Below are 12,301 nucleotides of genomic sequence, written 5' to 3'. Positions count from 1 at the left end.
TAAACACATCAAGAGACCATCTCTATGTGATTGCGGAAATATAGTTGCCTATGTCGCTTCTGCCCGCTCTTAATATCTACGGTGTGAAAGAGAGCCACGACCAAACAAATTGTTGTACCTCTGATAAGGACACATAGGAATAGGATAGCACCAACTCGAATAAAAATGACCCCGATAGGATCGAGTCGGTCATACGGGAGTCCACCGAGATCAATCCTAACAGTTTTTCCTTCTCAAAACTTCTCTGATGCTTAGGGGGTGTTTGTTTGAGATTATAATCCACCTAGATTATATAATCCAACATTTTTTGAACTAACTCTTAGTTCAAAAGTTGTTAGATTATATAATCTAGATAGATTATAATCTCAAACAAACACCCCCTTCGAAGATCTCCTTGGAGATGAATTATCCTACTAGCATAATTCTAACTTTTACTGGCCACAATTTTTTATGCATCATACACTGCCGTTCTTTATCATTTGTGTTCCTCTTGGTTACACTCATTTCTATAGTTTACTCCATAGTTTTTTAATACCATTTCTCTTTGTTAGAGGGGCCTGTTCTATCGTTCGTTGATATTGGATCACTTCGCCATTTGTAACAACTTTCATTGTGTTTTGTTTGTATGGGAGGGGGGTTTTGTAATTGTCACTCTCAGTTTGGCTTCCTATTATTATGTCATCCAATGTCTATAATTTGTAAACCCAATGACATATTGACGAAGCTCACAATTCATAATGACAAAATTGTCATTGTCTTGGGAGGGGGGAGGGATTCGACACAAGACGAGCATTCAAAAGCTTTCTGTTCGAGGCACACCAAAAACAGGTACCATCAAACCTCTCATTAGTTAATGCTTAAAGCAATACTGGTTTCTTCGGCTCTGATTTCGCAGCAATGCTTTAACCATCTCAACATCTTCGATCTGGAATCTTAATGTCTGTCCTTTCTAAATATATATTTTTTTTTAAAAAAAACTTCAATGTGAGTACGTATGAGGTATCTAGGAACAAAATCTGGGTTACAAGAACTGCTCAATTGGTAGAGATTTCGACTATAGCTCTCGGCCTGACATCACCTGGACATCCTAACCACTTCCGTGAGCATTAGAACAAGTGACGCTGCAGTGTTGCTTACTCTCCAGTCTCCACTATGTGCAGTACCAATAGTGGCCATCAGCTTCATATAAACGTTCAGAATTTTCTGGTGCAAATCCGTGCTAATCATCACCAGATCAGGAGGATGTCGCCTGGGAAGCAAGAAATGCCGAATATTTTGCTCGCTCTGCCTTGTAACGTTTCAGCTCTTTGATTGCCGCCAGCAGCACATGCAAGGAAACTGGTGCGAAAAATGGCTGCAGGAAGTATGGAGTTTTTAATGTAGTACTGTACTGATTAACATGCACATGGATTTTGATGTATGATATACAGTTGGCATCTCACCACTCGATAGTTCGATAAAATGAGTTGCAGATTGGTAATTGTAAAGTAGATGACTGAAGAATCGAACCATAACTAGGTTGTTTATTTTACTTTCAGGATTAAACAAAATTATGAGCGCCATTTTAAAATTTTGGAAACTGATGCAAGTCTGCAATAGTGTACTGACCATGTAAATGGCGAAATAGTGCTCTACTGAAGCATAACTGATTGACATAATGGATGGATGGAAAAATGCATCCTCAGCCAGTGCCCTGGCTCTTGTTGCAGATACTGTACATCAGCACAATTCTCAGCAAATGTTCATAAAAATGCAAGGACATTATAAGAAACAAATTATCATCAACTTGCCTGCTGAAGAGTCACTTATTCCTAGAGTTGCATTTCCCTGTGCTAAATTTGCAGCTTCAAGAGAAAGCTCAACCTGGAAAAGAAAATGAAAATGATTGGAATTGGAACAAGCTTAAGCTCGCTATTAACTGACCATATGCTATATCAAAACGGTAAACAATCAGATCGATCCATGCAAGTACAAGGTAAGATACAATAACACATAGGATACATATATGATGCAGGTCAGTGAAATATTCAAACAAACATATTATCTCAATGTAACGTACTTCTGTTGCTTTAAGCATGCATAAGTGCATAACCAAAAGGACAGAAATATAAAACTAGTTTACAGATCAATTGAGATGAGCTCCCATCTAGCCAGAGTGGTACGAGGTAGAACCTGTCTTCCAATTTCATCCATGACAATCATCCTAGGGAGAGAGTGGACCTGGGAACATAATAGCATTAGTGACGTCCGCGCGCAGATCAGCCTTTTGTATATCATTAAGACTGGTTTCTTCAAATGGGCTATACCAGACTGGATAGAGACTCCAATGTGGTGAGGCATGACAGCAGATTGGAACGTGCATGGTGCCGATATAATAAATCTAACTCCCTGCGAGGGAAAAAGAGAAGAGAGAGTAAGAAACACAAAATGATCATTAGAGCTTTAGATGTTCATTTCTTGGGGGTCAGGGACTAGAATTTGAAAAGTTCAAATATCAACGGTTGTGTATACCATCAAACATATGATTTGCAACTGTCAACAGTTGTGTTCACAAGGAACTGCTAGAACATCTATACGCTGGCATCAGCAACCTTTGGTGAAGGCCCAGAACATCCTGATCGGTCTTACACTCAATGTTCAAAGGTTGAGATGGTCCCATTCTATAATGTATTGCTAACCAATGTGATACAAGTATACAACTATACTACTGGTGGTTTGAGAATATCTAGAGTTTGGTAATCAGAATGATAATAGTTATCACCAAATGTTGTCCCATGTGGCAATGAATATGGGATGGAAATTACAGATCGTGTGATATTATGCTTCACAATAGAAATATTGGTTTTTGTACTGTGCTAAATTTAGGGGGTGTTTGAATGCACTAGAGCTAATAATTAGCTATTAAAATTAACTGAAGACATCCAAACAATCTATCTAATAGTTCAACTATTAGCTACTTTTAGCAAATTAGCTAATAGTTGGCTAGCTATTTGTTAGCTAGCTAATTCCACCAGCAAATTTTTAGCCAAGAAACTATTATCTCTAGTGCATTCAAACACCCCTTAGTAAGCCAGTTGAGGAAATATTTACCATTCTGTGAAGCCCTTTTCACTAACTAGAAATTTAGTTGGAACGTCCATATCTTGTGAGAAATAAGATGGTTTTAGACCAAACAGCTGCCTTAGTTGTCCAACAAATATTTCGAGTGCCTCCATAAGTTCCTGTTTCATATTGGTGTTTCAACAAATAATACTATTACAGAGAAGGTATTTCAAGACCCAAAAGGGTGGACTTTGCATATGAACATGTCAGGATATCAAAGAGGCAATAAAATGGTAAAATACACAAACCTGAGATGACATTTTCTTCTGGGTACCATGAGTTTTCTTGGAACCAAGTGAACAGTCCGGTGAGTTCCAGATAAGAACACCTCCCCACATCTATGAAACAAAATAATGCTGTTAAGTAAATAGCAAGATGGGTAACAGAAAGAAGGTATTTTTTACAGTTCGGTAGTTCGGTACAGTAAAACTTACAGGGGATATAAATGCATTGGTTTTTGAAAGCCCACCATCAGGAAGTTGTAAATATAATGGGCATTCCCTTGCAGATGGAATGTATCTGAAGATTATTGAATAAACGGCTCAGCAGAGCTTCCAGAAACATTTGTAATCCAATAGCAAACTTCTATCTTGGTTTAGTTCGCTCTTGCTTGTAACGGTTTAGTTAGCTTTTGGTGTTGGTTTTGGTTTGGTGTTTTGGATTGTTTACGAATTACAACTAATAAGCAATCTTGGTAAATGAACCATCAAGCTGATGTTTTTATCTATGCACACTTGGTACTTGAAAAACCAGAAATGTAGGGGGAAACATGACATTTTATCTGTGCACACTTGACACTTGAAAATTCAGAAATGTAGGGGAAAAACATGGCATTAGTTTTCAAAAGAAAAAAAACATCATGGACACATTATATCTACCAGAAGTTTGACAAAGGAAAGTGATGATGTAATGGTAAAAAAAGAAAGGAAAAATCTGTTGAAGAGAACAATTTATATTACACCATGGTTTTGAGACTTTGAGTAAAGTTTAGGGATTTTTAAACATGTGCCCTTAGGCTATCTCCAGCATACTTTATATTCACCTCCTATTTCAAACTCCACTCTAAAAACAGTACAGCATGCAGTGCAAAACAGTGTTTTGCACGACCATATGCACGATCTGCTAAGCACGGCCTTAGTTCAGCGCCACTGCCAGTTTTACCCCTCTAGTAATAATGGATGAAGCGTTTTTAGTATAAGAGAGGGACAAAATTGAGCAGTGGTGCTGAACTAAGGGCACAGATTTAAAAGTCCCTACAGATTTAAAATTGAGCAGCTCCGACGGCACCCGCGGCATCCGATCCCCTGCCTCCACGATTCTACAAACTGGAGTTCGCAACATACGACGGCGCTGCTGACCCCGTCAATTGGCTCAATCAATGTGAGCAGTTTTTTCGGGGCCAACGCACGCTCGCTTCCGACCGCACATGGCTGGCCTCATACCACTTGAGGGGCACGGCCCAGACGTGGTACTACGCCCTCGAGCAGGACGAGGGCATGCCGACGTGGGAACGGTTCCGAGAACTCTGCCACCTGCGTTTCGGGCCGCCAATACAGGGCAGCCGACTTGCGGAGTTGGGTCGGCTTCCCTTTCAGTCCACGGTGCAGGAGTTCGCCGAGCGCTTCCAAGCGCTTGCGTGTCACGTCGACAGTGTATCCTCGGTTCAGCGGGTGGAACTCTTCGTCGGCGGCCTTCCCGACCACATACGGGTGCAAGTGCAGATGCACCATCCACGGGATCTTCAGACCGCCATGTACTATGCTCGCGCATTTGAGCTATGCACGGCGGCCGCACAGCCGGCTCCGACATCCCGCCCCACGCGACACGCCCGCCCCAGCAGCCACCGGCGCGTGCGCAAGTGGGGGGGCAACCTCCTGCAGCGGCGCATACACCTCCAGGGGGGCGCCCCTTTCGTCGGCTCACGCCGGCGGAGATGCAAGAGCGACGCCGTCAAGGGCTGTGCTACAACTGTGACGAGCCATATGTTCCGGGTCACGTGTGTCAGCGCCTCTTCTATTTGGAGTGCGGGGACTACATCGTCGACGAGGGCGCGCCTGCGGCTACCGATGACGCAGGACTGCAGGCTGCGTCCGTCCAGGACCCTGAGGCCGCTATTGCTTTTGTGGTCTCCCTCCAGGCACTCGCAGGCATTCGCACAGAGGGCTCCATGGTGCTTCCGGTGATGGTCAAGGGGGAGCGACTTATGGCTCTGCTGGACACCGGCTCCACGCATAACTTCCTCCAGAGTGCCACCATGCGTCGTTTGGGGCTGGTACCCGCCGCAGGGGAGCACCTCAGGGTCACTGTCCCAAATGGTGACAACCTTCGCTGCGCCGGGGTGGCCCGCGATGTGCCCATCTCCATCGAGAACGAGCACTTCTCCATCACGTGCGTCGGCCTCGACTTGGGTTGCTTCGACTTCATCCTCGACGTCGACTACCTGCGGACCTTAGGGCCCATCACTTGGGACCTCGAGGCCATGACGATGGCATTCCAGCGCGACGACCACCGTGTATTGTGGCGGGGCATCGGGGGTGTCGACCCTCCTGACCCTCGAGCCTCCGTAGCAGCGGTGGTAGCCGCAAGTGACCAGCAACCCATGCTGGTCCGGCTTCTTCTTCAGCATGCCTCCACATTCGAGGAGCCCCGAGGCCTGCCGCCGGCCCGACCATACGACCACCGCATCCATCTGCTCCCGAGAACAGCACCGGTCGCCGTGCGACCATACCGATACCCCCAGCTGCAGAAGGATGAGCTGGAGCGCCAGTGCGACGCCATGCTCACCCAGGGGATTATCCGCCCTAGCACTTCGCCATTCTCGGCGCCGATACTCCTTGTTCGCAAGGCGGATAAGTCCTGGCGTTTCTGCATCGACTACCGCGCCCTCAACGCCAAGACTGCCAAGGACAAGTTTCCCATACCCGTCGTGGACGAGCTTCTCGACGAGCTCCATGGGGTTCGCTTCTTCACCAAGCTCGATTTGCGCTCGGGCTATCATCAGGTGCGGATGTGCGTCAACGACATCGCCAAGACGGCGTTCCGCACTCATCATGGCCACTATGAGTTCCTAGTGATGCCGTTCGGGCTTTCCAATGCCCCGGCGACATTCCAGGCCTTGATGAACGACGTCCTACGGCCGTACCTAAGGAGGTTTGTGCTCGTCTTCTTCGACGACATTCTTATCTACAGCTCGTCATGGGCAGAGCATCTGCAGCAAGTCGCCATCGTCCTGAATGAGCTTCGAGCGCACCAGCTCCACCTAAAGCGCTCGAAGTGCTCATTCGGGGCGCCTTCGGTGGCCTATTTGGGCCACGTCATCTCCAAGGACGGTGTGGCCATGGATGTCGCCAAGGTGGCGGCAGTCACCTCGTGGCCAACACCGCGCTCCGCCCGGGGACTCCGTGGTTTCCTAGGCTTGGCCGGTTACTACCGGAAATTCATCCGGGACTTCGGCCTCATCGCAGCGCCCCTGACACGTCTTCTGCGCCGAGACGCCTTCTCATGGGATGAGAAGGCCGCGGAGGCCTTCCAAGCGCTCAAGTGCGCCCTCACCACGGGACCGGTCCTCCAGATGCCCGACTTCGACAAGGAATTCATGGTGGACTGCGACGCCTCCGGCGTGGGGTTCGGCGCCGTCCTACACCAGGGCACCGAGCCTCTCGCTTTCTTCAGCAGGCCGTTCGCCGTTCGCCACCTCAAGCTGGCGGCATATGAGCGCGAGCTGATTGGGCTGGTGCAGGCAGTACGCCATTGGCGCCCTTACTTGTGGGGGCGTCATTTTATTATTCGTACTGACCATTACAGCTTGAAGTTCTTGCTGGACCAGCGCTTGTCGACCGTGCCTCAGCACCAATGGATCAACAAGCTCTTTGGCTACGACTTCGACGTCATGTACCGTCGAGGACGCCTCAACGTCGTAGCGGACGCCTTGTCCCGCCGCGACACTGAGGAGGGCAGCACCAGCTTCGGGTCGGCCTTATGCGTGCGCTCGGGGCCGTCTTTCACCTTCATCGACGACATCCGCCACGCGACGTCGCACGCGGACGATGCTAAGGATGTGCGTCGGTGCTTCGAGGCGGGCGAGCTACAGGGCCCATGGTGCATCGACGACGGGCTACTACTCCATGGTAACCGCATCTACGTGTCGGGCCATGCTGACCTGCGCCACCAGGCCCTCTCCCTGGCCCACTCCGCCGGCCATGAGGGCATCCAGAAGACTCTACATCGCCTACGAGCGGATTTCTACATCCCCGACGGCCGGGCATTGGTGCGGGACTTGGTGCGCACCTGTACCACATGCCAGCGCAATAAAACGGCAACATCGCAGCCGGCATGGCTGCTGCAACCGCTGGAAGTGCCCTCGCAAGTCTGGGCTGATATCTCCATCGACTTCATTGAAGGATTGCCCAAGGTGGGTGGCAAGTCGGTGATCCTAACGGTCGTCGATCGCTTCTCCAAATATGCACACTTCATCGCGCTCGGGCACCCCTACACTGCGACAACGGTCGCTCAAGCGTTCTTCGAGGGCATTGTTCGTCTACACGGCTTCCCCTCCTCCATCGTCAGCGACAGAGACCCCGTCTTTACGGGGCACGTCTGGCGCGACCTCTTCGGGATGGCAGGCGTGAAGCTGCGCATGAGCACCGCCTTCCATCCACAGACGGACGGCCAGTCCGAGGTGGTCAACAAGGTGCTCGCTATGTACCTACGCTGCGTCACAGGTGATCGACCCCGTGCGTGGGTCGACTGGCTCGCGTGGGCGGAATACTGCTACAACACCTCCTTCCACACCGCTCTGCGAGCCACCCCCTTTGAGGTGGTCTACGGTCGTTCCCCGCCGCCCATCCTGCCCTATACACCAAGGTCAGCGCGGACAGAGGCGAGTGAGACTCTTCTACGCAGTCAGGACGAGATACTTGCTGAAGTCCGTCAACGTCTTCTTCAAGCCCAGCAGATGTCCAAGAAATACTACGACGCCAACCACCGCGACGTGGAGTATGCTGTGGGAGACTGGGTTTGGCTGCGCCTGCTGCACCGAACGGCGCAGTCCTTGGACCCCCGTGCCAAGCGCAAGCTTGGGCCGCGGTATGCGGGACCATTTCAAGTGGTGGAACGCATCGGCAGCGTCGCCTACCGTCTACAGCTTCCGGACGAGGCGCGCATCCACGACGTTTTCCACGTAGGGCTGCTGAAGCCTCACCATGGCGAACCTCCAGCAACTCCGGCCTCCCTTCCGCCGGTCATGGATGGATGCATCCTCCCGGGGCCGGAGCGCGCCCTTCAGGCGCAGCAGCGCCGGGGCGTTTGGCGCGTGCTGATCAAGTGGCACGGCCTCCCTGAAGACGACGCAACGTGGGAGACAGTCGACGAGTTCCAGGCGCACTACCCAAACTTCCAGCTCGAGGACGAGCTGTTTGCGCAGGCAGGGAGAGATGTTATGACCGACCGCCACTACAGGCGCCGGGCAACAGCATAAAGCATGCAGATAAGGATTAGAAGATAAGATTGCATGCAGATAAGGATTAGAAGATAAGATTGCATGCAGATAAGGATTAGAAGATAAGATTTGTTAGAGAGAAAAGAGGAGATCTATCTCATTAGATAAGGATTAGAAGGGAGTATAAATAATTGTAAGCATCACTCTATAGATCAAGCAGAAACAAGATTGTTCCGGCTTCCCAGAGGGAGCCGGGAGATTACTGTGACCTAGCTGCCCCTTTCCTCGCGCCTCTCTCCTCTCACGCGCGGTGAACACGGCGCCCCGCCGCTGTGCATCGCGCCCCAAACCCCGGCCACCAATCACCCACCACTACAACCTGCGATCAATCCGGGAATCAGCCCCGATTCCTATCACATTATATCTACCAGAAGTTTGACAAAGGAAAGTGATGATGTAATGGTAAAAAAAGAAAGGAAAAATCTGTTGAAGAGAACAATTTATATTACACCATGGTTTTGAGACTTTGAGTAAAGTTTAGGGATTTTTAAACATGTGCCCTTAGGCTATCTCCAGCATACTTTATATTCACCTCCTATTTCAAACTCCACTCTAAAAACAGTACAACATGCAGTGCAAAACAGTGTTTTGCACGGCCATATGCACGATCTGCTAAGCACGGCCTTAGTTCAGCGCCACTGCCAGTTTTACCCCTCTAGTAATAATGGATGAAGCGTTTTTAGTATAAGAGAGGGACAAAATTGAGCAGTGGTGCTGAACTAAGGGCACAGATTTAAAAGTCCCTACAGTTTAATGTATAACAAGAAAAACAAAAAAAAGAGGTTAATAATTAAGTTTGATTCAAGGAACGTACACAACAAATTGAAGAACTTTTGATCGTCCTGTAGCTGAAATAGATGTATCCAAGTGCCACTCATTTGAGTTTACCTGTCAACGTCATATTTTTCGTGGACTGATTAAGTTTTTGAAACTTGCAATTATAGTTTCTACAAGACAAGTCAGGCACATACAAAGAAAGGAATGTCTCCCATACTAAGGAAATTGCCACCCAGTTTATCATCAAAATAAGAATAGGACGACTTAGGAGTGTGGTACAAAACCTGAAAAGAAGTGATAGGATGATTAATTTTTAAAACCGACAATCCTAAACAAAAGGTATATCAGCACTTTCATAAGAAATAAGGTAGCTTAGTTTAATGCAAATCAGCACCTGACTTTCTATATTGATTTCCGCAATCGGTCGCAGTGCCTCAACCACAGGATTCAACATCTTCTCACCAATCTTTTCAAAGTCCCTGCATGTAGAATGCCCAAGTGTGAAAATTCCAACATGGTCAACAGCAAAGAAAAATATATTTCATTTTTGCAAGAAGCTAAACATAGCCTACAGAACATCTTTATAGCAATTTGATACGGATGGGAATACTAGTACAATAATAAAGCAACAGCAGAGAGAAAGAAGTGTAACAGAGTTGAGAGTTTTGTTCTTACCAATCATACACCCAATCACTTGGATCAGCATTCAGCAAGCTAAAGGATAGAACGACATTGCCATCTGATCCAACTGGCATGAACTCGCCTTTCCCAATGCCTGCCTCACCCTCCTCAATACCCCCATTCATGAAATACTTGGCAAATACCTTGCCAATAACTGAGACAGCCTTAACCTCATCAGCTTTTCCAACCACCCAAGCATGCCGGTGCTTCCCAACGACAACCCTCATACCATCTGCATCATCAATCTCCACAACCACAACAGTGTAAACCCTAGACCCATCCCCTCCGACGCTGCCTAAAGCTGAGTGCAGCAATTCATCGAACACCTCATCGCCAACCACCAGGTCTGCACTGCTCACAGTGCCACACTGCCAACCTGAGCCAACGCTGCCGCTGCTGCTGGAGCAGCCACCAGCTGACTCAACGGTGACTGATACCGAGACATTACCGGCGGTAGAAGTGGCTGCAAGAAGCTGGAGCTGCGCCGAAATCGACCGCTCAAGACGACGGTACAGGGAGGCATCGTCAGAGCGGCCGGGAACCGACCGGAGGAAGACCGCGTGGAGGGCGCACGGGAACGAGGGCGGAGTGGAGTGGAGGCGGTGGGCGAGTGCCGTGATTGCGTCCGAAGGCAGCGGCGACCGATGGATCTCGGTGGACTTCAGCAGGAAGGGCAGCCCTACAGAGAGACATACAGAGATGCGAGCGAGTTATACGGAGATTAGTACCGGACACTAGCCATGGCACCTAGGGGAGGTCGTGGGGTAGTACCGACGAGAAAGGAGAGGAGGACGGAGGCGGTGAGAATGAGGCGCTTCACTCCGGGCTTCGTCGCGCGCAACGGCGGCTTGTTGCTGCTGCCGGCAGGGGTAGCGGCAGAAGTATGCGGGTCTCCGGATACTTCGCCGGAGATGGTAGGAGGTGTTGGGGCCTCGTCGCCGGCGATCTCCGCCATCCGCACGAGTGGCCGGACGGCCGGACGGCGTCGTTTGGTTCCGAGGACGGAGGATTGGGGCGTTGCTGCGAAGCGAGCAGCGTTGTTGCCTTGTTGGCCATCTCCCAATACTTACGTACATTTAGCACACTAAATTATATATTTAATGAGTTGAAAAATTAATTTAATGAGTAGAAAATTATGTGTGTTCAATAATTCTCTATTTATTAATTGCTAATTTTTAAAATTATCCATATTAACAAAAAAGTAAGTATGTTTTTATTTTTAATTAAGCTAGCACATCAAGACCTTTGATAATGTCTTAGAAGTTCAAAGTTATCCATGATAGTTCAGAAGGTCGCGATGATGGCATGAAGACAACACATGACACTGGAGATGAATTCGATAAAAAACGAAATGGGTTTCGAAAAAAGGAAAAATATGAAACCATCTTCATCTTTCGACATATCTATCTATCTACTCACCAGTTTCGACCGTCATCCGTGCCATACATGAAGCGCATAAGTCTGTTCCACTCCATCACTCGATCTCGCCTAACAAACCACGCAATATAAGGGGGTGATTGGTTTTATGGATTAATTTTTAGTCCTCCGTTTTTATTCTATTGTCTATAGATTGCTAATTACGAGAACTAAAACTCTATTTTAGTTTTTGTATTTGACAATTTAGAGACTAAAGTGGAATAAAACAGAGAGACTGAAAATTAATCCCTAAAAAACAAACAAACCCTAAGTCTTGTCTTGCTCTCATATGCAATCAACCATAAAACCATTACGAGTGCTTCCTCTCTACCTCCCAGTTGTTGTTGTATATTAACCCCCGACATTCTATCTCTTTTTCTAACTCTGCCTTTCTCACCTAAATTCTTCTGCATTGCCATATAAAACATTTTGTTGGGCGAGTCACCACAAAGGATATCGAGTAGGCTATCTTGATAGCCTCTAACTCACCAACAGTTGTCGTGCCCCATCCGAGATGTCGCCTTTACCTTCTCATCGACAAGCGTCTCGAACCGCAATTAAGGTTGAGGATGAAGAAGCACCCCCGCCAACGATGCGTAGATGAACATTCGAAGGAGGATGTGCTCTAGACCCCGAGCTAGGATTTAGTTGTGTATTGATTGTTTTCAAAAAAATTGTGAGATATTAAGGTCATCAATAATTTATATATTGTTTTTTTATATAATTGTTGTGTCTTAAAAAAATCGAATACTTATGTGTGGTTTTCAACATACTTATACTATTACTAGTAGGATGCCCGTGCTTCGCTACGTAAGTTAACAATTAGTC

At 47.9% G+C, this 12,301-nt stretch overlaps 1 protein-coding gene across 2 annotated transcripts; it reads right to left on the bottom strand.

Moving 5' to 3' along the window:
• Positions 1-850: 850 nt before the first annotated feature.
• On the bottom strand, positions 851-11,123 carry LOC100383527 (GPI transamidase component PIG-S-related). Of its 2 annotated transcripts, NM_001176175.1 has the most exons (13): positions 10,829-11,064; positions 10,052-10,736; positions 9,771-9,855; positions 9,571-9,660; positions 9,414-9,487; positions 3,537-3,621; positions 3,351-3,440; positions 3,091-3,221; positions 2,307-2,388; positions 2,173-2,220; positions 1,791-1,863; positions 1,609-1,712; positions 950-1,354 (listed from the first exon to the last, which is right to left on the bottom strand). In NM_001176175.1, the coding sequence occupies exons 1-13, from the start codon at positions 11,010-11,012 to the stop codon at positions 1,235-1,237; spliced, it is 1,851 nt and encodes a 616-aa protein (NP_001169646.1). In that variant the 5' UTR covers positions 11,013-11,064; the 3' UTR covers positions 950-1,234. The 2 variants fall into 2 exon arrangements, with proteins under 2 accessions (XP_020397851.1, NP_001169646.1); XM_020542262.3 differs by lacking the exon at positions 1,609-1,712 and having other exon boundaries at positions 851-1,354; positions 10,829-11,123.
• Between the last annotated feature and the right edge of the window lie 1,178 nt (positions 11,124-12,301).

The sequence above is a fragment of the Zea mays genome, chromosome 8, assembly GCF_902167145.1.
Source record: "Zea mays cultivar B73 chromosome 8, Zm-B73-REFERENCE-NAM-5.0, whole genome shotgun sequence".
NCBI classification, from domain to species: Eukaryota; Viridiplantae; Streptophyta; class Magnoliopsida; order Poales; family Poaceae; genus Zea; species Zea mays.
The sequence above is the reverse complement of the archived record's forward strand: the minus strand, read 5'-3'. Positions and strand labels throughout refer to the sequence as shown.

Bases quoted from the DNA above. Each gene is read 5' to 3' on its own strand.
- LOC100383527 (NM_001176175.1), bottom strand. From the start codon at position 11,012: ATGGCGGAGATCGCCGGCGACGAGGCCCCAACACCTCCTACCATCTCC. The intron at 10,737-10,828 runs GTACTACCCCAC...GTCTCTCTGTAG, and splicing joins CCTCCTCTCCTTTCTCGTCG to GGCTGCCCTTCCTGCTGAAG. The intron at 3,441-3,536 runs GTAAGTTTTACT...TTTGTTTCATAG, and splicing joins CCAATGCATTTATATCCCCT to ATGTGGGGAGGTGTTCTTAT.